This window comes from Sus scrofa, chromosome 3, assembly GCF_054392235.1.
Source record: "Sus scrofa isolate SSC_HxYL_T2T_F1_AM1 chromosome 3, Sscrofa_HxYL_maternal_Yorkshire_Landrace_v2.0, whole genome shotgun sequence".
Taxonomy (NCBI): Eukaryota; Metazoa; Chordata; class Mammalia; order Artiodactyla; family Suidae; genus Sus; species Sus scrofa.
Window position 1 is genome coordinate 23,461,166 of NC_139385.1, and position 24,852 is coordinate 23,486,017.

The window sequence follows — 24,852 nt, forward strand, 5'->3', positions numbered from 1 at the left end:
CTAAAGCCAACACAATCAACTCAATGTAGGCCATTTGAAAAAAGGTAAATTCCAAATTCATGTTCTGCGGACCTCCCACTGTGGCTCAGTGTGTTAAGGACACAAAGCTGTCTCCGTGAGGATGCAGGTTCACTCCCTAGCTTCCCTCAGGGGCTTAAGGATCCAGGGTTGCTGCATGCTGCAGTGTAGTGTGCACATGTGGCCTGGATCCGGTGTTGCCATGTCTGGGTACAGCTCTGAGTCGATCCCTACCCTGGGAACTTCCGTATGCCACAGGTGTGGCCGTAAACACATAGCATAACAAAACAAAAATAATTCATGCTACGTTTCAAGGACAGAGTCCAATGACTCCTCCAGCCTATTTTACATCCCAGGGCGATTCCCACTACTTCTTGAAAGGTTACAAGACCATTTCATCTCCACACATTCACATGCCCTGCTTCTGTTCAGCATCTCTTCTCCTTGATTATTTTTTTTACTTCCTTTTGCGTGATGACACAGATATAATATTTGTCCTTTGCACAATTGTTAACCATACAGTCCCGTAGCCTTTTTGACTTCCACATGCTTTAGTACCCATCAACCCTACCTACACCCACACCTTTGTCATCATGCCCGACATGACCCATCATAACTCACCTTCCCCTTGCCGCCAGGCCCTGGTAATTTCTACTTCTGTTAATAGGAATTTGCCTACACAAGCAGAATTACATGATATTTGTCTTGCTGTGCCTGCCTCATTTCACTCACCACAATAGATTTTTGTATTATCTGGTCCACCCCTACTCTAACATATTTCGAGCTTTAATGCCACTCTGTGGCTAAAGAGTAGCTCATTCGGAGTATCTTTTGCATTTCATTTTGCCAGTCATCTCATTCATCATCACATTCATCAAAGCCTTTTGTATACTGCCCATCTTTGGACCCCTGGGAGAAATACGCCAGGGAGCATTCGGGTATGGATTTCTCTGTGCTACAGTGGTGAGAAATCACATTGCGCATCTGTCAAAGAGCAGAGCTTATAAGAACACCAAGTATGACTCCCAAGGCAAACTATAGATGTTTCATTAATAAAAAGGTATCCACAGTGTTCCACTAATTGTAATAAAGGTACCACCAATGGCTGGACCTGGAGTGGTGGGATTTAGGAACCGTCTGTGTCATTTGACTTCTTTGTCCACACAATCCAGGTCTAAACAATGTCTAATAATTGAAAGACATCTGGAAACATGGTCTCCCTGAGGGAGACATATCAGCTAATGTCCAAAAGCCAGTTATCATCTACACCCTAGCTAGACATCATCTTCACTCTTAACCATCAACCAGCTATTGAGATTTCAAAGTAGTTTTATTTCCACAAGTATTACACCACCACCTGACCAAGTATGTTTCAATTTGGCCACACACACACACACACACACACACACACACACACACACACACACAGGATATCACATAATACTTCCTCGTTCATTCATATACAGGGGACATGAAAGAAAACTTATCCTTGCATGCACTTAATGAGAAAATCTCCATGTACCTGGCCCACCTGCTGGGTGTAACTGCTTGTGGCACCGGGAGTATAACTTTCTGATGCAACCAGAGGTTGATCTTTGTGACTTCTGTCCATTGTTTCTTTGAATCTGGAAGCAGCATCCTATGCAATCTATCAGAACAGGGAGGACAGTTGACATCTTGCTGTCAGAAGACCATAGGGAAATTCATACTCGTTTATTCCATTTTATCTTTTGGTCCCCTGGCTCACCAGCTGCCCAGGAGTGCTGCCTGGATCAAAGTCAGACTTAGAAGGATCATGCAGTTTAAAACAACCGAAAGACAGGAGTTTGGAACAAATGCCTTTGTTTAACTGAGACCTTCTAGAAACACAGGAAAGTAGAGTGATCGTGCCTAATGGTCTGGTTCAAACACATTTAGAAGAATCATGAACCTGGGGAAAGGGTTGTAGATCCCTAAGGGCCTCGATGCCCTGTTCTAAGAGGTGGAAAGATTCTTCTAAATGTGTTTGAACTGGTCTTCTGGCTGACTTTTAGTACGATGTTATGAGGACGACTTCATGAAGTACGGGTAACATTTTAGAAAAAGGAAGGACGGGTGCCTCGTCAATGCTCCGTATGTGTTCATCCTTGAGTGGTGGCAAGAGTAAGCTAGACACTCAGTGGTGGTTGAAGCCAGAGAGGGTAAATGGATGCCTCAAGTCAGGAAGGGTGGAAGCTTATGCCCCAGCATCTTCATGGGATCGATGCTGTGCAGCTGATGGACAGTATCTATTTTCATCTCCTCTGATACTCAGTCCTGTTGCAGGTGAGGAAGTGCAAACAGGACCGACATGAGGAGTAACGAAGTGGCAGTCCAAGGGTCACAACAATGACGAGTGATGAATCTGAGGCAGGTGGACCAGACATATTAATTAACACAACAAAGGTGGAAGTTATAACTCTATAGATAGCTCAGAGTGGTAGAAATGACAAGAAATATCTAAGAAGAAAAATGCATGTGAAAAAGTGAGTGAGCCCATTTGAAGGAACAGCCACCAGGGGATCAATGTAAACTCACCTTTGGAACAGCAATTGAGATTGCCCATTCCTAAAGCATGAGCCGTGAAGTGAGAGCTTCGCACTGGCCACCACATACGAACCTCTCAGGCCACAGAGTGACAGTCTGACCATGAGGCAAGAAGTGCATAAGCACATTACCATGGTGATGTGTCATCATACAACTCTCAGGGGGAAGTCAACCCTGCACAAGATGGGTCCAACTGCTTCTGGCAGAAAGCGTGTTTCCGTGGAAAAGCTTGGCTTCTCAGAGGAAGCTTTTCATTTCCAAAATTGAATCCCAGGCTCCCACATAACTCTCTGATTAAGAAAATAATTTTCTGTGAGAGAGAATGACCTGCCCCCCAGGAGGAGTTGAGAGCAAACCCTGCAGGGGGGAGAGCCAAAAAGCCAGCAGGTGGAGAACTTAAAGAAGTCCCATTACTGTTTCAATGATCATACCCCTCCATTTCTACTCTTCCTGAGTCACCAGACATTTGCAGATCAAACCATTTCAAAATGTGAGATTCACGCTTATTATAACCAGGGTGAATATTTTCATCTTTCATTTCGACTGCTATTCTGCAGTGCCCTATTCAGGTTTTCTCCTCACAAAAACTAATATATTTTTTTATTTTTTTAATATTTTCTTTTTTTTTAATCTTTTTTGCTATTTCTTCTTGGGCCGTTCCCGCAGCATATGGGGGTTCCCAGGCTAGGGGTCTATTGGAGCTGTAGCCACCAGCCTACGCCATAGCCACAGCAACGCCAGATATGAGCCGCATCTGCAACCTACACCACAGCTCAAGGCAACGCCGGATCGTTAACCCACTGAACAAGGGCAGGGACCGAACCCGCAACCTCATGGTTCCTAGTCGGATTCATCAACCACTGCGCCACGATGGGAAGTCCAAAAGTAATATTTTTGATGCATATTAAAAATAATTTTCCAATTTGTCACATGCTTGTATCTTGCTACAGTTACTTGTACATACAACCTGAGGAGAGTTTTTCATTTGCCGGAAAAAAAAAAGAAATTAAGAGAGAGAGAGAGAGAGAGAGAGAGAGAGAGAAAGAAAGAAAGAGAAAGAAAGAAAGAATGAAAGAAAATCAGTAATTATTTTTGTAATTTCTGGCTTTGAGAAAGGAAAGGAGGAAGAATATTATGACTTTTATTCATACTAAGGATTAAAGACGCCCTGAAGAAAAGCTTTTACTACTTAGGAACATAAGTATGGGGCTTTTGAGACAAATTTTTCTATTAAACACTTGTGACTATGTCTAAACATGCATGTCAAAGGGCCAATCAGTTTTTTAGGAAGCGGATACAACTTTTCCCCTAGAAGTTATGGACAGCCAGAAATATCCCAGTCCATTCCCAAAGTGAGCAGAATGTTTTATAAAGCACGCACGGTAATGTGTGTCTCAAATAGAGATCTCAGAACATATTGGATGTGAGCGTGATGGTGCACCAATGATTCATCCATTTAAACAGCTTAGATGTACGGTACAAAGTGCCTACTTATCCCAAAAGGAACTGGTAGGTGTTTGCTGGCAAAGAGGGGCACGTTCAGTTTGTGATTAAAAGAAACTTGTAAATGTCCAACTCTTGATTTTGGTAGTGGAGAATTCACTGAGTTTGGATATAGAGTCAGTTTGCCAGGTAGATTAGGCATTCCTTTGACCAAGCCACACAGTGGTTTATTTATTTGTGTGTGTGTGTGGTGGGGGGAGAGGAGGGAATCTTCCTCTAGTTGATTCCACAAATGTTTTTAAAAGTTGGTGACTAATAGTAATGATGCATCAAGACAAATGATGTAAAAATGATGGAACAGGGCCAACTTGGAGACAATCACTGCTACATGCATCGTATCATGAACAGCCTAACCAAATCCCACTGCCTATAAGTAGCATAAGCTACTGTGCTTATGGCGTGCATCTTTGTGTTCCCTCCTAAGCGGAGGCTATGTTGGAATGCCAACATCCAGTGGGATGGTACCGGGAGGTGGGGCCTTTGGGAGGCAATTAGTTTATGAGGGTGCAGTCCCTCTAGGAAGAAGAGAGCTCTCCCCTTTTCCTCTTTGTTCTTTTTTAGTTTTTGTCATGTGAGGACGCATGGGAAAAAGGACCCTGTGTAAATCAGAAACAAAGAAGACAAAACAAGGAGAGGCGGCAGACAAGGTGATGGAGAAGGGGCCTGGAGTGCACACGGGTAGCTGCAGAGGACCAAGGAACAGGAGGAAGGCTGCCCTCCCCAGGCTTGCAAGGAGACACCTCCCCCAGTGTTCACTCCAGGGAAGGGGACGGCCTTCCTCTTAGCCACTCAAGCAGGGGTCCAAGGAAGAACCCAAAGCATTAACTATCTAGGGACCAACCTGAGCCAGGAGCTGCAAGACCTCTACACCGAGAGCAATAAAACATGACTCAAGGAAGTTGAAGAGGAGTCAAAGAAGGGGAGAGATAGTCCATGCTCCTGGCTTGGAAAAATGAATATCCTAAAAATGGCCATTCTACGCAAAGCAATCTACAGATTCAATGCCATCCCCACCTGTGATAGTTTTCACAGAAGTAGAACAAAACCATCCAAACATTTACACGGAACCAAAACAGGCCCAGAATGGCCAAGGCAATCCTGAGGAACAAAAACCAGGCAGGAGGCACACCTCTCCCAGACTTTGGTCAATATTACAAAGCTACAGTAAGCAAGACAGTGTGGTAAAGGTACCAAAACCGACACACAGACCATTGGAACAGAATGCAGAACCCAGAAATAACCCCCAAACCGACGGTCAATTATTCTTCAACTGAGGGGGCAAGAATGTAAAATGGGGAAAAGACAGTCTGTTCAGCGAGTGGTGCTGGGAAGCTGGACAGCCACATGAAAATCCATGAAACTGGAAAACACCCTCAAACCGTGCACAAAGAGAAACTCAAAACGGCTTAAAGACTGAAACGTAAGACAAGACACCATCAAACTCCTGGAGGAGAATGTCCGCAAAACATTCTCTGACATCAAAGCATTTCTGTAGGTCACACTGAGTGCAAGGAAAAAGAAACCAAAGCAGAACTAAACAAATGAGTCCTAATCAAGCCCATAAGCCCTTGCACAGCAAAGGAACTCATAAAAACTAACACAGCCTATGGAATGGGAGAAAATAGTTTCAAGTGATGCAACTGACATCAGCCTAACATCTAAAACACACACACACACACACACACACACACACAAATCAAGACACTTCCAACACAACAGCAAAAACAAACAACAACCCATTTAAAAAATGGGCAAGAGAACTGAACAGACAGTTACCCAAGGAAGATAGACAGCCAGCCAACAGGCACATCAAAACATGCTCAACATCATGAATGATTAGAACAAGGCATATCAAGGCTACGAAGAAGGACCACCTCACACCTGTCAGAATGGCCATCATTAGTAAGTCTAGAAATAACAAATGCTGGAGAGGGTGTGGAGAAGAGGGAACCCTCCCTCCTACCCTGTTGGTAGGAATGTAGCTTGGTACAACCGCTATGGAAAACACCATGCAGGTACCTTGGAAAACTAAATGTAGAACTAGCATGTGACCCAGCAATCCCACTCTTGGGCGAATATGGGGACAAGACTTGCCTTGAACAAGATACATGCACCCATGGATGTTTACATACAGTGCTGAATGTCCATTGCAGCACTCCTCACACTAGCCAAGACATGGAAACAACCTAAATGTCCATCGACAGGTGAATGGGTTAGGAGGAGGTGGGATAGATACACAATGGGATACTCCTCAGCCATAAAAGGAAGGAATAGTGCCATTTGCACCAAAGTGGGTGGAACTAGAGACGCTCACACTAAGCAAAGTCCCTCAGAAAGAGAAACACCAATCCCGTACGATAGCACTTATACCTGGACTCTAATACACAGCACAAATGATCCTTTCCACGGAATAGAAACTCAAGGACTTGGAGAAGGGACTTGTGCTTGCCAACAGGGACAGGGAGGGAGTGGGATGGACTGGGCCTCTGGGCTTAAGGGATGCAAACCATTGCATCTGGACTGGATAAGCAATGAGAGCCCACTGGATTGCACAGGGAACAATATCCAGTCACTCACGAAGGAACGTGATAGAGGATAATGGGAGAAAATGTATGCATGCCTGTGTGTATGTGCACGTGCACACGCACGTGTGTGCACCTGTGCGTGACAGGATCACTTTCCTGCACCGTAGAAATTAACAGAAAAATTTAAACCTAGTATAATGGAAAAAATAAAAAATCATTTAAAAAGTTAAAACTTTACTGGAGGGATAATTTCTAGGAAAAGTATGCTAATGAAAGGATTCACAATACATTGATCTTAAAATCAAAAATAGAAGACATGACAATGCTCTAATCCAACCATTAATAGCAGCCACTATCCATCCCATGACAGTTTTTCTGCAGGCTTCATTTTGTGCGTGGGCCCTGAACAAAAGGATGTCCACACTCACAAGAGCCTTACAACAAGAGGGGCTTACTTCATGGAGAGAAACACAGAGGGAGCACGGAGTCCTTCTCACCCAGATGGGCAGCGAGTTTGTACAATGGTGCCGGACACCAGGCTAAGGATGAGGGTGCACTCTGAGCTCTCACTTGCAACATCGCCTGGGTGTGTGCTACCTAGGGTGGCCAAACGTAAGAATGACAGTGACACCGTCCAATACAAGACGACGCCTCTCCGATTCCCATCTGCTTTGGCCGTGTTGAAGCAATGACAGCAGCACTGGCAGGGACCTTTTAAAATGCACAGCATCAACAGGACCTCTGGAGACCCTGGTCTTCCCGGGCATAGACACAGAGCAGGGGCCCTCCCCGCTCCGTGCTCCCCATGAATGATCAAATCCTGGCTGAGGGAGAGGCGCAAGGCAGGGCTCCAGAGCATCCCCATAGGGAACCCAGCCTGGGTCCCACTTTGGCTTTTCCACGTAGGAGGTCAAGAGCTTGGGCCAACGGTCTCTGCCCCATTGGGAACAGTGGCGGTGAGGGATGAGTGCATGCCTGTAGAGGTGGTATGCGGAGGTGATGGGATGTGTCTTAAGGAAAGTTGAGAGGTGTATTTTCTGTATAAATAGGAGCGAGCTCATGAGGAAACAGATGCTTACACCACATGTGCGCACACATGGACCTCACTCCCTGTCCCTCCTAATGTGTCACAACCCAAGGAATCAACACAAGAGACTTGTGTCCAGGGCATGTACCACCAGGGCATCACTCTGACCGGGAAAGAGCTGCCTGCTCAACATCCCAGACGACCCCCTTTCCAAAAGCATCCCAGGATCTGGCCACTCTCCAACCAATGCCAGCAAGGAAGACCCACCTTCTTCTTCAACTTCAACCTGATTGTTCGTCACTGGAGTCGTGATCTCTGACGTCACTGCATTATCATTAGTCGTTTCACTGGTCATCATCTAGTGCAAGAAAACAGTGTGAGATCTCAGCTTCCTGGTCTCTATGGACACAAGAATTGTCATGGTCTTTCTGTCCATCAAAACCCAAAAGGGAAACACGCCTCGAGTCCATGGTCCCAAAGAGAACACAGAGGTCATCCTGGACAGAGGCTTCAAATCTCCGTGGAGGAATTCTTATGTGTACTTTGACACCAAATCACCAAAATCTCTTGCAAGGAGGGCAATTCTCTGCTGATAATATTGCTCTCAGCCAGCTTCTTAAGGCTGCTTTCCTTTTGCTTAATGACATCTAGAAACTTTCATGCCTTGAGATAGATAGTCATTCACTATGCATCTAACCAAGGATAATCCTAAGTATGCCCTCTGTTGAACTTTGTAGATGTTCATATTTGTATTCTTTCAAAAAGCAGGATATGAAAATATACTTTTCACAAATAAGTAAAAAGTAATTACCTGATCATAGTAGAGAGCTGCTTTTTGAGCATTGATGCTGGGCCGTTTCTCCATAGGGTCCTCGGTGTCATCTATGAGGTAGGTCAGATAAATGCTCAGGATTTTGACACACTCACAATACTAACAGCCATTTATAGACATCCCAGGTCCCTTGCAAACAAACCTCCATCAACTTATGGTAATATGGTTTATTACTGGGACTGCAGTACCTGGTCTCATGACTATACCTGTAAGTCACTTTCTGGCAATAAATTTTCTACGCTACTTCCAAGGACAAAACTGGAAACCATCTGGTGCTCCATATTAAATCAGCAAGAAAGTGCCACCTTCCTCATGTTCTAAGGTGCCCCTCCCCCCAGATGAGTGCTTCTAGCATACATACGTGTTTTGTTCACCATGAAGGCCACCTGCAATGACAAGAGGAGAAAGTGCCATGAGGATCAGACCGCAAGGTCATGTATTTGCACAGGTCTTTCCTTCACTTGGTGACAGCAGAAAACCCAATGCACAACAGCGGTGGAGTCCAGAGAACCCAGCAAAGGCAGAGCAAACCCTTCTCAGGGAGAAAGGCAAGAACTTGTCCTAGAGGACGAGACGTCCAAGGCGATGTCAGTTGGAAGTGACAGAACTCTTTCCCTCAAGGAAAAAATGCTTCTGAAGAAAGAGCTCTGTCCTCTGCAGGTTGGGACAGGTGTTGTTATTGCACTGTCCTGCGGAATCAGGCATCGGGAGTTGGCAACAAACATGCTTGACAGGGAGTCCCACCCCTCAGAATCGTCCATATTGTCTGGAACGTGCATGCTCAGGTTTTCATAACTGAATGTCCATGAAGGGGAAATAAAGCAACACTGCAAGCTCAGACTAAAAACCCAACTTACCCGCGGAGCGAATGGAGGCCGTCCCACCATTTTCACCGAAGGCACATCATCCAGCGCTATCTCGGAGATATCTGCAGGCACACAGAGGAACTGTCAGGACACTGGGCGTGATGCTCAGGAATCCCGCTGGGAGTTTTTCTTGATGAGGAGGATGTGGGGAGTCAGTGAATGGATGTGCATGGCTGGTAAGTGTGGGCTGAGCTGCTGCTGGGCCGGCCCCTTTGGTGCAGGAAGGAACGCAAAGGAGAAGGGCAGGCAAGACAGGAAACCAGAGCTGTGGCTCTCTAGCAAAGAGGACCCTCATCAATGGGCAAAGACACGCAAAGGCAAGCTCTCTTGGGAGCGTAGGGACCCAGACATCTCCTGCCCATCTGAAATATCTGCTAAATGGCCAGGGTCTGCTGGACCTCTTCCCAGATCATCTGCGCCACAAGAGTCACTGTTGTTTTTACTGCACTCATTGCATCTTCTGTAAGACATTGTTGATGATTAAAACTTTAAACTGTCCTGGAGGGCTCATTTCAATTCCAGGAAAGTATGCTGGTAATTGTATTTACCAACCACTTGTCGTAAAGAAAATCAAATATAGATGATGTGACTCTATGGAAACCCTACCCTCAATAACAGCCACTTTCAGTCACATCCTGCTTGTTCTCCCAGTCTCCCTTTTCTACATGAGGTGTGCATGTCCCCTGAGTGAAAGGCTACCCACACTCATAGGAGCCTTATGACGAGTGGGACAGTTTGTCACAGAGAGACACAAAGACTGAGCACTGACTCCTTCTCGCCCAGCTCTGCAGAAGTTTTTGTACCATGGTGCCGGACACCAGGCTGACGATGGAGTTTCACCCTGAGCTCTTATGTGCAATAGCCCCTGGGTGTGTGCCACCTCGGGTGGGCAGTTGGAAGTCTTAACGTGACACCATCCAACACGAGAAAACATTCCCCTGATTCTGATCTGTTTTGGCCAAGTGGAAGCAAAGACACCAGCGCCGACCGCCCACCTTCTCGAGATGGGCAGGTGTTACAGGACCTCTGGAGTCCCTGCTATGCCCACGCATGGATGGGGGACAGGGACCCTCACCCCTCAGGGCTCCATGACTGAGGATTCCCTGCTGAGGGAGAGGCACAGGTCAGGGTTCCAGAGCAACCCCATGGGGAACCCGGCCGGGGTCCCCCTTTGGCTTTTCCATGTAGGAGGTCAAGGGCTTGGGCCACATGGCTTGGCACCCTCTCCATCTGAGCAATGGGAACATTAAGCCAACTTGGGAGCAGTGGTGGTCAAGGGAGAATGCATGAATGCAGAGAAGCTCTTCAGAGGGGGTGGGATTTGTCCTCCATGAAGCTGACGTGTCTCTTTGTGGTGGAAACAGGCAAGAGGTTCTGGGGAACCACAAGCTCACACTACACATGCTTATGTTTGGACCTCGCTTCCCAGGCCTCGTATCTTACCACAAAGCACCATCTACAGGATAGACTTATGTCCAGGGCGAGTATGATTTGTGCATCGCTATGACTGGGAAAGAGCTGTGAACCCTACACCTACAACCCTCTTTCCAAAAACGAACCCCAGATCTGGCCTCTCCCCAACCAATGCCAGCAAGGAAGACCCACCATCTTCCTCTTCACCCCAAATGTTCGTTGGAGTGTTGATCTCTGTATTCACCCCATCTTTGTTGGTGTCCTCCTCATTCAGCATCTAGAGAAAAGTAGACAGTGACAGCATCTAAGCCTCCTGTGCTCTACAGACTCAAGGTTTTTCATTGTCTGTCTGTCGAAAACCCAAATGTAAAATTCCTTTAGTCCCAGGTCCCAAAGGAAAAACACAGGCGTCATCTTGGAGAAAGGCTTCGATTTATCCTGGAAAAACTCTTATGTGCTCTTTGATACAAAGTTACCAAATTCTCTTTCAAGGAGAGCAATTCTCTGCTACTAACCATGCTCCCAACCACACCTGCCCATTCTATCTGCTCTTGTCACTTTTTAAATGTTCTTTTGAATCAGTCATCCATTGGGAGAGACATTCAGTTAACATTCATATAACCCAGGAAATTTTACTTATCCACTAATTTGACCTTTGTAGACTTTCAGAGTTGAATTTGATTAAAAATGTTGGAAGTGAAGCTATGTTGTTTCTCAGATAAATAAATTGCACTAACGTTTGAGGAGCTGTTGGATTCTTCTTTTGGTTCAATTTTGGGCAGTTTGTCCATGGCTTCCTCAGGGTCATCTATGTGTACAAAGATTAAGGGTCAGGATTTTGACACACTAAGAATCCTACTAGCCATTTCACATACAGACACACCTAGTGCCTTTCTGACAAACCTCCATCAACTCAAGGTAATATGGATTTTTCTTGGGACTAGAGTACCTGGCCTCACGCCTTTACCTGTAAGTCACTTTCCATCAGCAAACCTGTCATTCTACTTCCAAGAACAAAACTGGAATCCATCTGGCCCTCCACACTAAAACAAGCAAGAATGTGCCACCTTTCCCATCTTCTAAGGATTCCCTCCCCAAATAACTGATTCTAGAAGACATACATTTTTCTTTCAAGAGCAGATAGAAAAAGGAAAGCATATTACATTAGAAAGGAACTAGAAAATATCAGGAGGAGCTCAAGAACAATTAGAAAATTCACTTGCAGAGATGCAAACTGAGTTAAAAGCATTAAAGACCAGCATGAATAATGCAGGGGAATGAATTAGGGACTTGGAAGATAGAATAATGGAAATGACCCAATCAGGACAGCATATGGAAAACCAAATGAAACAACAGGAAAACAATATAAGAGATCTATGGGGTAAAACACAGGGTGCCAATCTACGCATAAGAGGAATTCCAGAAGAAGAGAAAGAAAAGGGGATTGAAACTATATTTGAAGAAATCATGTCTGAAAACTTTCCAAATCTAAAGGCAACAGATATCAAGAAACAGGATGCACCAAGGGCCCCAAACAAGGTGAACCCAAACAGGCCCACACCAAGACACATTACAATAAAGATGGCAAAATTAAAAGAAAAAGAATTTTAGAGGCAGCAAGAGAAACACAAAACTCGAATTATAAGGGAAAGTCCATAAAGCGATCAGATGATTTCAATTCAGAAACTCTACAGGCCAGAAGAGAGTGGCAAGATATAGTCAAAGTTCTACAAGGGAAAAATCTTCAGGCTTGATACTGTGCCCAGCAAAAATATCCTTTAAATGAGAAGGAGAAATAAGGAATTTCTCCAACAAGCAAAAGGTAGAAGAGTACAGCAATACTAAACCCATTCTAAAAGACACACTGAAAGGGCTTCTCCAAATAAACACGAAGAAAAACAAGATGCTGGAAATCACAATTGGAATGCAATCACTTCAATACGCCAGTACACAGATGTAAAAAGAAGAAAAAAACTATTGAAAAAGAGACGATCCACACAAGGACAAGCAAAAGGACAAACATGAAGATGTTAAAAAGGAATTCAAAATTACAAAATGCAAGCAAGGAAATTAAGAATATATAGGCTCTTTTTTATTATAATGTGTGGGAGCCTATCTGACTATCAGGCTCATGCTAGCAGATAGAGGAATGGGCTAACAGACCTGAAAAATAGGGCAACTGCAATGCAAAACCAAACATTACATTCACAAAAACTAAAAAGAAAGGGACACAAGCATAAATAGAAATCATACAACCAAAAAAAGGAAAAAAGGACAAACACAGATTCAACTGGAAAACAAGGTTTAAAGTGGCAATAAATGCATATGTATCAATAATTGCCTTAAATGTCCATGGACCGACTGCCTCAATCAAAAGGCAGAGAGTGCTTGACTGAATACAAAAGCAAGAGCCTACAACGTGCTAGCTACAAGAGACTCACCTTAGGGTAAAGGACACATAGATGGAAAGTGAGGGGATGAGAAAAGCTGTTTCATGCCAATGAACAAGACAGGAAAGCAGGAGTTGCAATACTCCTATCGGACAAAGCAGACTTTAAAAAGGTGCCCATGTAGAAAGACAAAGGAGGACAGTATTTAATGTTAAAATAGTGTCATTCAAGAAGAGGTTATTATCATCATCAATATATATGCCCCTCATAGAGGAGCACCCATGCACACCCAAATACTAAGAGCCATAAAAGAAGAAATCAATGGGGATACACTAATAGTAGGAGACATTAACACACCACTCACATCAATGGACAGATCCTCTAGACAGAAAATCAATAAGGCAACAGAGATCCTAAATAACACAATAAAAAAGTTAGACTTCACTGACATTTTCAGTATATTACATCCAAAAAAAAAAAAAAGCAGAATTAGATACATTCTTTTCAAGAGTACACGGAACAATCTCAAGGACTGACACATTCAGGGGCACAAAACTAACCTCAACATATTTAAGAGGATAGAAATCATTTCAAGTATCTTCTCTGACCACAATGCCATGAAACTAGCAATCAACCACAGAGAAAGAAATCAGAAAAAAACTGACTCCATGGAGACTCAACAACATGCTACTAAAATCTCTACATGTCAATGAGGAAATCCAAAAGGTAATTAGAAAAATACCTCAGGACAACTGATACTGAAGACACAACCACTCCAATCTATGGAATGCTGCAAAAGCAGTGCTTAGAGGGAAAGGCATAGTGATAGAGGCCTTCCTCAAAAAAGAAAAACCTCACATAAACAACTTTACCCACCACCTAAATGAACTAGAAAAAGAAGAACAAAACCTAAAGCCAAAAGAAGGAAGGAAATCATAAAGACCTGAGAGGAAATCCATAAAGGAGAGATTGAAAAAAATTCTATAGAAAACTATCACTAAAAGCAAGAACTGGTTCTTTGACAAGGTAACAAAATCGAAAAACCTCTGGCCAGACTCACCAAGGCGAGGAGAACAAAAACCCAAATAAACAAAATAAGAAAAGAAAAAGGAGAAATCTTAATGGATATTGCAGAAATACAAAAAATAAAAAGAGTGAGAGAAGACTCTGAATATTTAGATGGCAACAAATTTGAAAACCTGGAAGAAATGGACACCCTTCTAGAGACTTACATCCCACCAAAAACTGAATCAAGAAGAAACAGAGCAACTGACCAGACCAATCACTTCAAATGAAACTGAATATGTCATAAAAACACTCCCTACAAACAAAAGTCCAGGACCAGATGGCTTCACAGCTGAATTCTACCAAACATACAAAGAAGAATTTATACCTATCCTTTGTTAAATTTTCCAAAATGGTGAAAAATAAAAAACACTCCCAAAGACATTCTGTGAAGCCACCCTCACCCTAATACCTAAACCAAAGATACTACCAAAACAGAAAATGATAGGCCAGTATCTGTGATGAACATAGATGCAAGCATTCTCAACAAAATTTTAGCCAACCGAATCCAACAACCTATAAAACAGATCATACACCACAACCAAATGGGATTCATCCCAGGTGCACAAGGATGGTTCACCAGACACAAATCAATCAATAGCATACACCACATTAACAAAAGAAAAGTCAAAGACCACATGATCATCTCAATAGATGTAGAAAAAGCCTTTGAAAAAGTGCAATATCCATTCAGGATAAAACCTCTTACCCAAGTGGGTACAGAGGAAACTTACCTTAACATAATCAAAGCCATTTATGACATGCCCACAGCAAATATCATACTCCATGGAGAAAAGCTGAAAGCCAGCCTACTAAAATCTGGACCAAGACAAAGATGCCCACTCTCTTGACTTTTATTCAACATACTTATTGGAAGTCCTAGACACAGCAATCAGACAAACAAAAGGAATAAACGGTGTCCAGATTGGAAGAGAAGAGGTAAAATTGTCACGCTATGCAGATGACATGATACTAAATATCAAAAACCCTAAGGACTCCACACAAAATTTCCTTGACCTGATCAACAAATTCTGCAATGTAGCAGGGCACAAAACTAACACTCAGCAATCAGTTGCCTTTCTGTACACTAAAAATGAAGTCTCAGAAAAGGACTACAAAAATACAATACCTTTTCAAATCACCTCTGTGAAAATTAAATACCTGGGAGTAAACCTGAGCAAGGAGGCAAAAGACTCATATGGTGAGAATGATAAAACATTAATCAAGGAAAATAGAGAGGATTCAAAGAAATGGAAAGATATTCCATGCTCCAGAGTTAGATAAATGGATATGGTAAAAATGGCCATCCTACCCAAAGAAATCTACAGAGTCAATGCAATCACTATCAAATTACCCATGACATTTTTCACCACACTAGAACCAATGATCCAAACATTTATATGGACCCATAAAAGAGCCAGAATTGCCAGAGCAATCCTGAGGAACAGAAACCAAGCAGGAGACTTTGGGCAATATTCCAAAGCTATGGTAATCAAGACAGTGTGGTCCTGGTACCAAAACAGACACACAGCCCCATGGACCAGAATACACAACCTAGAAATAAACCCAGACACCTACGGTCAATTAATCTTCAACAAAGGAGGCGAGAATGTAAAAGTTCAGGTAAAAGATGGTCTTTTCAGCAAGTGGTGCTGGGAAAATGGGACAGCTGCATGAATATCAATGAAACCCTCACACCATGCAGAAAAATAAACTCCAAAGGGCTTAAAGACTTAAATGTAAGACAAGACGCCATCAAAATCCTAGAAGAGAACACAGGCAAATCAGTCTCTGACATCAACCTTACAAATGTTTTCTTACATCAGACTGTAAGGGAAAAGAATTAAAAGCAAAAATAAACCAATCGGTCCCAATGGGTCTTAATCAAACTGACAAGCTTTGGCACAGCAATGGAAACCATTAAAAAAAAAAAAGACAACCTATGGAATGGGAGAAAATTGTTTTGAATGATGCAGCTGGCAAGGGCTTAACCTCTAAATTATACAAAAACACATGGACAACTCGACAGCCAAAAAACCAACAACCCATTTGAAAAATGGGTAAAAGAACTAGGAATAGACATTTACCCAAGGAAGATATACAGATGGCCAACAGGCACATGGAAAAATGCTCAACATCACTAATTATTAGAGAAAGGCAAATCAAAGGTACTATGAAGTAGCACCTCACACTGGTCAGAATGGCCATCATTTACAAGTCAACCAATAACAAATGCTGGAGAGGGTGTGGAGAAGAGAGGGCCCTCCTCCACTGTTGGTGGGAATGTAAATTGGTACAACCGCCATGGAAAACACTCTGCAGGTACCTCAGAAAACTATATACAGAACTAGCATGTGATCCAGCAATCCCACTCTTGGGCATATATCCAGACAAGACTTTCCTTGAAATAGGCACATGCACCTGTTATGTTCACCACAGCCCTATTCACACTAGCCAAGACATGGAAACAACCTGAACATCCACCAACTAATGGATGGATTCAGAAGAGGTGGCATATATACACAACAGAATATTACTCAACCATAGAAAAACAAAATAATGCCATTTTCAGCAACATGGATGGAACTAGAGACCCTCCTACTAATTGAACTAAGTCAGAAAGAGACAAATACCAGATGATATCACTTATAGCTGGAATCTAATATATGGCACAAATGAACCTTTCCACAGAAAAGAATCCCATGGACTTGGAGAAAAGACATGTGGTAGCGGAGGGGAAGGGGGAGGAAGAAGGATGGCCTGGGAATCTGGGGTTAAGTGATGCAAACTATTCCACTTGAAGTGGATAAGCAGTGAGATCCTGCTGTATAGCAGAGGGAACACCATAGAGTCACTAACGGTGGAACATGGTGGAGGATATTGTGAGAAAAAGGATGTGTTTATGTGTGTGCCTGGGTCACTTTGCCCTACAGTAGAAATTGATAGAACACTGCAAATCAACTCTAATGGAAAAAAGAAAAATCATTAAAAAAAGTTTAAACTTCACTGGAGGGCTGATTTCCACTTTAGGGAAAAGTATGCTAATAAATGGATTCACAAACCACCGGTCTTATAGAAAATCAAATGTAGAAGATTTGGCTCTACTGAAATCCTACATTAAAAACCAGCTGCTATCAATCACATCATAGTTTTTTCTCAAAGGGTTCCTTTTCTACACAAAGTGTGCATGACTTACATTGTCTCATGGGGGCCTCAGCCCTCTCAGAATCTATGAGCTGAGGAGGAGCCATTCCCACCAAGGTCTGTGCCAATGTGACTGTAAAGTCCACCCAGAGCTGCCTGGGTTCTGTGACCACTTAGGCCACCTTATAACAATGGGCAGGTCTGTGACCTCTGGAGACCCTGGTACTGCCAGACACGGACAGGGAGCAGAGACCCCCCCCCCCACTTCTTTCCCCATGACTGATGTTTCCCTGGCTGAGGGACAGGTGAGTGTCTTGGGTCCAGAGCACCATATGGGGGCCCTCGCCTGGTTCCCATTTTGGCTTCTCCACTCAGGGGGTCGAGAGCTTGGGCCAGCTGTCTCAGCACCATCTCTGCCTGAGCATTGGGAATGGTAAGCCAACTGGGAACAGCTGTGGTGAAGGATGCAGGTGTGACAAGAGAGATGATGTGCAAAGGTGATTTTTCCTAAAGAAAGGTGGTGGGTGTACTGTCTAAGCAGGAAATACATCCTGAAGAACTACACATCACACATGTGCAGATCCACAATCACATCACCTAGGCTCACACCGAGACACCCACATGCCCAGAGACCCAGTGATGTAGTGTCTTCCAGAACCATAGTATCTGGCACTGCTCCTCACTGGGCAACAGGCACTTGCTCTACAGACCCAGCCCTCATTCCCACCAGGAACCCGGAATCTGGCGGCTCTCCCATCAAAGCCAGCAGGAAAGCCCCACCTTTTTCTCCTTCACCCTGATTGTTCATCGGTGGAGTGTCCTTCTCATAATACATGTGAATATCTGTAACAATATTCGATCTCTGTAACAAGAGAAAAAACACAAACAAGGACAGTGTGAGGATCTAAGCTTCCTGTGCTCTGGGCTCACAGGTCTTTTGTTCCCTCTTTGTCCTCAGAAAACTAACTGGGAAACTGTCCTTGAGTTGATGGTCCCCAAAGGAACCTGAGAAGACATCAGTGGGAAAGGATCTAGCATTTCCTGGAAGACTTCTCAGGTCCAATTTGAAACAGATATCATAAAATTTTCCTCCTTCAAGGAGGAAAATATTCTGCTGGGGAAAGGGCCTGCTCTTAGGACAGTAGTTATTTGATGCTAACATTGGGGGAAAGATTTAATGAATCAGGTCTCTGTTGTAGTTGATTTTCCCTCAACATGCCCCAACCAAGGAAATTGTATACATCAGCTATAACGTACATGGTCTGAATTTTATAACTGCCTTTGACTGAAAAAAGAAATGAAGCTGCATTTTCATCTGAGATAAAGAAAGGGGAGCTCATCTCAATGTCAGAAAGAGCCTCTTCTTCTACCTCAAAGGTGGGCATTTCCTCCATTGTATCCTGGGGTGGGGGAGCGAGAGGGACACAGAGCAATTGTCGGGACACTGACCATGATGCTGAGGAATCACTCAGGGAGTTCTTCTTGGTGAGGATATGGGGAGGGAGTGTACAGGTGTGAGAGGATAATATGTATGGACTGAGTTGCTGCAGGTTCAGCCCCTTTAGTGGAGGAAGGAAAGCAACAGAGGAGAGCAGGAAAGACATGAAAACAGACCTTCAGTTTTCTAGCTAAGGGGAACGTAATCAATGGGAAAAGACCCCCAAAGCAAGCTGTGTTTCAAGCATAGAGACCCAGACGCCTCCTGCTGATCTAAATTTCTGCTAAATAGACACTGTCTTTGTGACTTCTTCTCAGTTCGTCTGCTCCCAAAAAGCCACATTGTAGTGACTGTACTTATCATCTCTTCCATAAGTCTTTGTACTTAATTAGAGTTTAAACGTTCATGGACGGTTGATAGCTATTCTAGGCAAAATATGCTAATAAATGTATTCCCAAACTCTTTCTCCTAAAGAAAATCAAATACTGAATATGTGACATTACCAAAATCCTGCCAGTAAAGGCGGTCACTACCAATCACATCACTATTTTTCTCCCAGTATTCATTGTCTACAAAATGTGTGCAGGTCCCCTGAACGAAAGGCCGTCCCCAGAGGGTAAAGGAGACAGCATTACTGCACGATGCAGTAAAGTGTGCAGATGTGCCTTGGATCTGGTGTTGCCATGGCTGGGGTACAGCTCTGAGTCAATCCCTAGCCCAGGAACTTCTATATGCCACAGGTGTGGCTGTAAAAACATAACAAAAGTAAGTCATGCTATGTTTCAAGGACAGAGTCCAATGACTCCTCCAGGCCATTTAAATCTCATGGTGATTCCCACCACTTCTTGAAATGTTACAAGACCATTTTATCTCCCACATATTCACGTGCCCTGCTTCTGCTCAGCATCTCTTCTGCTTGATGATTTTTTACTTCCTTTAGTGTGATGACACAGATATAATATGTACCCTTTGCATAATTTTTAAGTATACAGTTCCATAGCATTTTTTACTTCCACACTGTTCAGGACCCATCAATGCTAGCTATACCCACATCTTTGTCATCATAATCAACATGACTTCTATACCCATTAGGTCAAAATTCACCTTCCCCTGGCCACCAGGCCTTGGTAATTTCTACTTCTGCTATATGAATTTGCCTATGCAATTAGTATTACATGATATTTGGCTTGGTGTGCCTGCCTTACTTCTCTCACCACAATAGAGTTTTGTATTATTTGGTCCACCCATACTCTAGCATATTTAAAGCTTTAACTCCACACTGTGGCTGAAGACTATTCCATTTTGTGTTATACTTCCCATTTTATTTTTCCAGTCCTTCCATTCATCACACATTATTCACAGCCTTTGGGTACTTCCTACCTTTTGACTTTTGGGAGAAACATGCCAGGGAGCATTAGGGTATAGATTTCTCTGTGGTATAATGGTGACAGGTAATAGTGTGCACTTGCCAAATAGCAGAGCTTACAAGAGCACCAAGTATGAATCTTAAAGCAAACTACAGACTTCTCATTAATAAAAATGTATCCATATTGTCTCACTAATTGTAATAAAGGTACCAAAAGCATGTTAAATGTTATCATGGCTAAACCTGGAGCGATGGGATTCAGGAACCGTCTGTGTCATTTGTTTTATTTCTTTGCAGATATATCCCAGGTCTAAAAAATGTCTAATAACTTAATGAAACCTGGAAACATGATTTCCTGAGGGAGGCACATCAGCTAATGTCCAAAAACCAGCTAATATCTACACCCTAGCTAGAGATCATATTCACTCTTAAATGTCAACCAGCTGTTGAGATTTCAATGTATTTTTATTTCTGCAGTTATAACACAACCAACTGATGAAATATGTTTCAATTTGGAAACACAGGGGGAAAAAAGGACATCACATTATATCTAACATTTCTTTCTTATATACGGGACACTAAAGAAAAATTATTCTTTCATGAACTTAATGAGAAAATCACCACAGTACCTTCACCAGACTCACGTGGAGTATGAACAACCTGTTTGCAGTGACAGCAGCATAAGTTTTTCACAGAGCCAGAGGTAGATCTTTGTGACCTCAGAGGCTGGCTACTTTTGATCTGGAAGCAGGATCCTACAAAATGTATTACCACAGAGAGAACTGTTGACAACTTGCTGTCAGAAAATAAGGAAATTAGTACTCATTTATTCCATTTAATCATTTGGTCCCCTGGCTCACCAGCTGCCCAGGAGCACTGCCTGGATCAGAACAGACATAGAAGATGGAGCAGTTTAAAACAACTAATAGACAGGTTTTATGAACAAATACCTTTGTTTAACTGAGACCTTCTAGAAATGCAGGAAATCACAGTGATTGTGCCTAATGGTCTGGTTCAAACACATTTAGAAGAATCATGAACCTGGGGAAAGGGTTGTAGATCCCTAAGTGCCTCGATGCCCTGTTCTAAGATGTAGAAATGGTAATCTGGCTAACTTTTAGTATTATGTCATGAGGACGACTTCAGGCAGTATGGGTAACATTTTAGAAAATTGAAGGATGGGTGCTTCATTAATGCTCCGTATGTGTTCATCCTTGAGTGATGGCAAGAGTAAGCTAGACACTCAGTGGTGGTTGAAACCAGAGAGGGTAAATGGATGCCTCAAGTCAGGAAGGGTGGAAGCTTATGCCCCAGCATCTTCGTGGGAATGATGCTTTGCAGCTCATGGACAGTATCTATTTTCACCTCCTCTGATACCCAGTCCAGTTGAAGGGGAGGAAGTGCAAACACGGCCTATAACCCATAGAGTACAGTGGGGGGCACTAACATCTAGAGGGATGTAGTGACGTTCTAAGAGTCAAACAATGTTCAGTGACAGATATGTGGCAGGAATGGACCTGGTTTCCTGAGAACAGAAATCCTTGCCCAGGGTTCTGAGATCATGCCCTGGACACCTGAATCAGTAGCTCCCCTCAGTCTCAACCCCTCCTGCCCCATGGTTTCTGTGGGTGAATTCTGATGTCCCAGAGGAATTGCCTGAGCTTAGAGAAGAGCCCACACCCTTGCTCCACCTTTGATCCCCATCTTTCTCCCCCTGATCCACAATATAAACATTTCTTCCAAACAAAGCCCTTCTGAAGGTCTGAAGGACACAGGGATTCTAACTGCTCTTGTTCTCCCAGAATCTTCTTCCTGTCAGCTGTCTTTGTCCAGAGGAGCTTCCCAATGACCACTTGACCCAGAGCTCAGAACATTCTAAACCAAACTCCACATGATGGCTTTGCCAAGGACCAGCTTCCTTTCAATGGACCAACCCTGGGGGCTGAGGCAAGTAAGTCTTGGGTGCTCAGAGTCTCACTAATAATTGATTTGAGTACCCCTCTGAGCAGCCTGGACAAAGGGCTGCCTAAGGATGGGCAGGGCTCAAGTCCTCACCAAAATTCTGCTCTATCAACACCTCATCTGTCTCTAGATGCTTGGAGAAGAAGGCAACAGTGTCCCACATCCATTTGAAAGCCACATCCATGTTCAAGAGGCAGGCAACCCCACCCAGATTGCTCCTTGAGGATCCCCAGACTGAACCTCATTCCATCAGTGACCACACATTCATCCCACTAAGTGATCGCACTGTTCCTTCTCATCAAACACCCTGGCAATATGCAAACAGCCCGTGATTCTGTCCCCATCAACTCATGGGAATCCTGCCAGTAAATCCCAGTTTCCTTGCTTTAAAGCACTCTCTGTATTTAGACCCCCACTATTTGGTTTCAGATTTTGACAGCTACATTCAGAAGAGCTGAGCTGTAAGTCCCTGCTCCTCCTGGAATGTCCATTCCTGGGGAGGCATCCAGTTTCACCTGCTTTAGTGGAAGCAGAGTGGGTAGGTTCCCTTTGTCTTTTCTCTGGTTGAGACTGACAAAATTGGCATTAGGAAATAATATGGTTCTCTACATTCAGGAAAATATTTCAGGCCTGTGGACCAGACATATTAATACAACAAAACTGGAAGTTACACTTATAACTCTATAGATAGTTTAGAGTGATAGAAATGAGAAAAAAAAAGATGAAGAAAATGTTTGAGCAAAATTAGTGAGCCCATTTGAAGGAACAGACTTTAGGGGATCCATGTAAACTTACCTGTGGACAGAAACTAGTTTCCCATTCCTAAAGTTTGAACTATGAAGGCAGAGCTTCAAAGTGGCCAGCAGATACCAAACTCTCACCACAGAGTGGCAGTCTGACCATGAGGCACATAATCGCATTACCACGGTGACGTGTCATAATAGAACTTAGTGCATAATCACATTACCATGGTGATGTGTCATAATAGAACTTTCAGAGGCAAGTCAACCCTGCCCATGATGGGTCCAACTGCTGCTGGCAGAGAGGGTGTTTTCATGGACAAGCTTGTCTTTTCAGAGGAAACATTAATTTCCAAAACTGAATCTCAGGCTCCCACATAACTCTCTGATTAAGAAAAAAATTTTCTATCAGAGAAAATGACCTGTCCCTCAGGAAGAGTTGAGAGTGAACCTTGCAGGGTGAAGAGGCAAAAAGCCAGCATGTGGAGAATTTAAAGAAGTCCCATTACTGTTTAACTTACCATACCCCTCCATTTCTGCTCTTCCTGAGTCACTGGACATTGACAGGTAATACCATTTCAAAATTTGAGATTTAAGCTTATTATACCCAAAGTTAATGTTTTCATGTTTCATGTCAACTGCTATTCTGTAGTGTCCTATCAATACACTTTTTCTCCTCACAAAAACATATTTTTGATGTGTACTGCAAGAAAGTTTCCAATTTGTCACATTCTTTTCATTTACTACAGTTACTCGTACTTGCATCATTAGAAAATTTTTTCATTTGCCAAAAAAAACTTCAGTGAATATTTTTGTAGTTTCTGGCTTTGATAAATAAAAGTAGGAAGAATATTATGACCATTACTCATTCTAAGGGTTAAATATGCCTTTAAGCTTCCACTAATTAGGAAAATAAGCAGAGCTGTTTCAAGACAAATTTTTCTGTTAAACAATTGTATTTCTAAAGATGCATGTCAAAGGAGACCAATCAATTTTTTAGGAGGAGGACATGACTTTTTCCCCAGAAGATATGTACAGCCAGAAATATCCCAGTCCATTCATAAAAGGTGTTGTAAAGCACACGTGGTTATTTATGTCTCAAATAAAAATCTCAGAACATTTTGATGTGATAATGATGGGGCACCAATGATTCATCCATTTAAACACATTAGGTTTACCATGTGCCTCTTTATCCAATAATGAACTTGTAGGTGTTTGCTGGGAAAGAGGGCCATACTCAGTAAATGTTAGTTAACACACATTAAATGAGTTTGTGATTAAAAGAAATCTGTAAATGTGCTATTGTTGATTTTAGAAGTGGAGAATTAACTGGGTTTTGATATAGATTCAAATGCCAACCTGATTGGTATTTCTTTGACCCAGTCATATTTTTTTCTTTTGAAAATCCTCCTATCTTTGATCCAACAACTGTTTTTATAGTTGGTGACTATTTATCATAATGAATCAAGGTAAATACATAAAAGTGATGAAATAAGGCCAACTTGGAGACTATCACTCTTACACACAGAGTATCATGAAGAGGCTAACCAAATCCCACTGACTCTAAGTAGTGTAAGCTACTATGCTTGTGGACTGCAAATTTGTGATGCCCCATACTGTATCCTATATTGGAACACCAACCTCCAGAGCGATGGTACTAGGAGCTGGGGCCTTTGGGGGGCAATTAGTTTATGAGGGTGGAGTCCCTCTAGGAAGAAAAGAGCTCTACCCTTTTCCTCTTCTGTTGTCATGTGAGGATGCATGAGAAAAATGACCCACCCTGTGTAAATCAGAAACATGGCATTCCTCAGAACCTGACTTTGTTCCACCTGATCTTGAATGTTTAACTGTTAGAAATATGAGAAATGAATAACTATTGTGTAAGCCACCCCATGCAGTGTATTCTGTTGTAGCAGCCCAAACTCACTAAGGCAGCCATCACTATGGATTTTGAGAGTAAGACTTTTATTTGATAGAAAAGAGTCACAGATACTTCAA

General features: G+C 43.0%; 1 protein-coding gene across 4 annotated transcripts in view; it reads right to left on the reverse strand.

Moving 5' to 3' along the window:
• LOC146404473 (uncharacterized) overlaps positions 1–23,048 on the reverse strand; it is a 47,779-nt gene extending 24,731 nt beyond the window's left edge. The window contains exons 1-9 of one of the 4 annotated variants that reach the window (XM_085017262.1): positions 22,910–23,043; positions 20,782–20,907; positions 18,129–18,210; positions 11,487–11,557; positions 10,942–11,026; positions 9,328–9,398; positions 8,832–8,856; positions 8,450–8,520; positions 7,906–7,996 (exon numbers count right to left, since the gene is read on the reverse strand). In XM_085017262.1, coding sequence (XP_084873388.1) covers positions 7,906–7,996; positions 8,450–8,520; positions 8,832–8,856; positions 9,328–9,398; positions 10,942–11,026; positions 11,487–11,557; positions 18,129–18,183 — 469 coding nt within the window. In that variant the 5' untranslated portion in view covers positions 18,184–18,210; positions 20,782–20,907; positions 22,910–23,043. Of the gene's footprint in view, positions 1–7,905; positions 7,997–8,449; positions 8,521–8,831; positions 8,857–9,327; positions 9,399–10,941; positions 11,027–11,486; positions 11,558–18,128; positions 18,211–20,781; positions 20,908–22,909 lie in introns of all 4 variants that reach the window. The other 3 variants (XM_085017261.1, XM_085017263.1, XM_085017264.1) reach the window with 3 other exon arrangements.
• Positions 23,049–24,852: the final 1,804 nt, after the last annotated feature.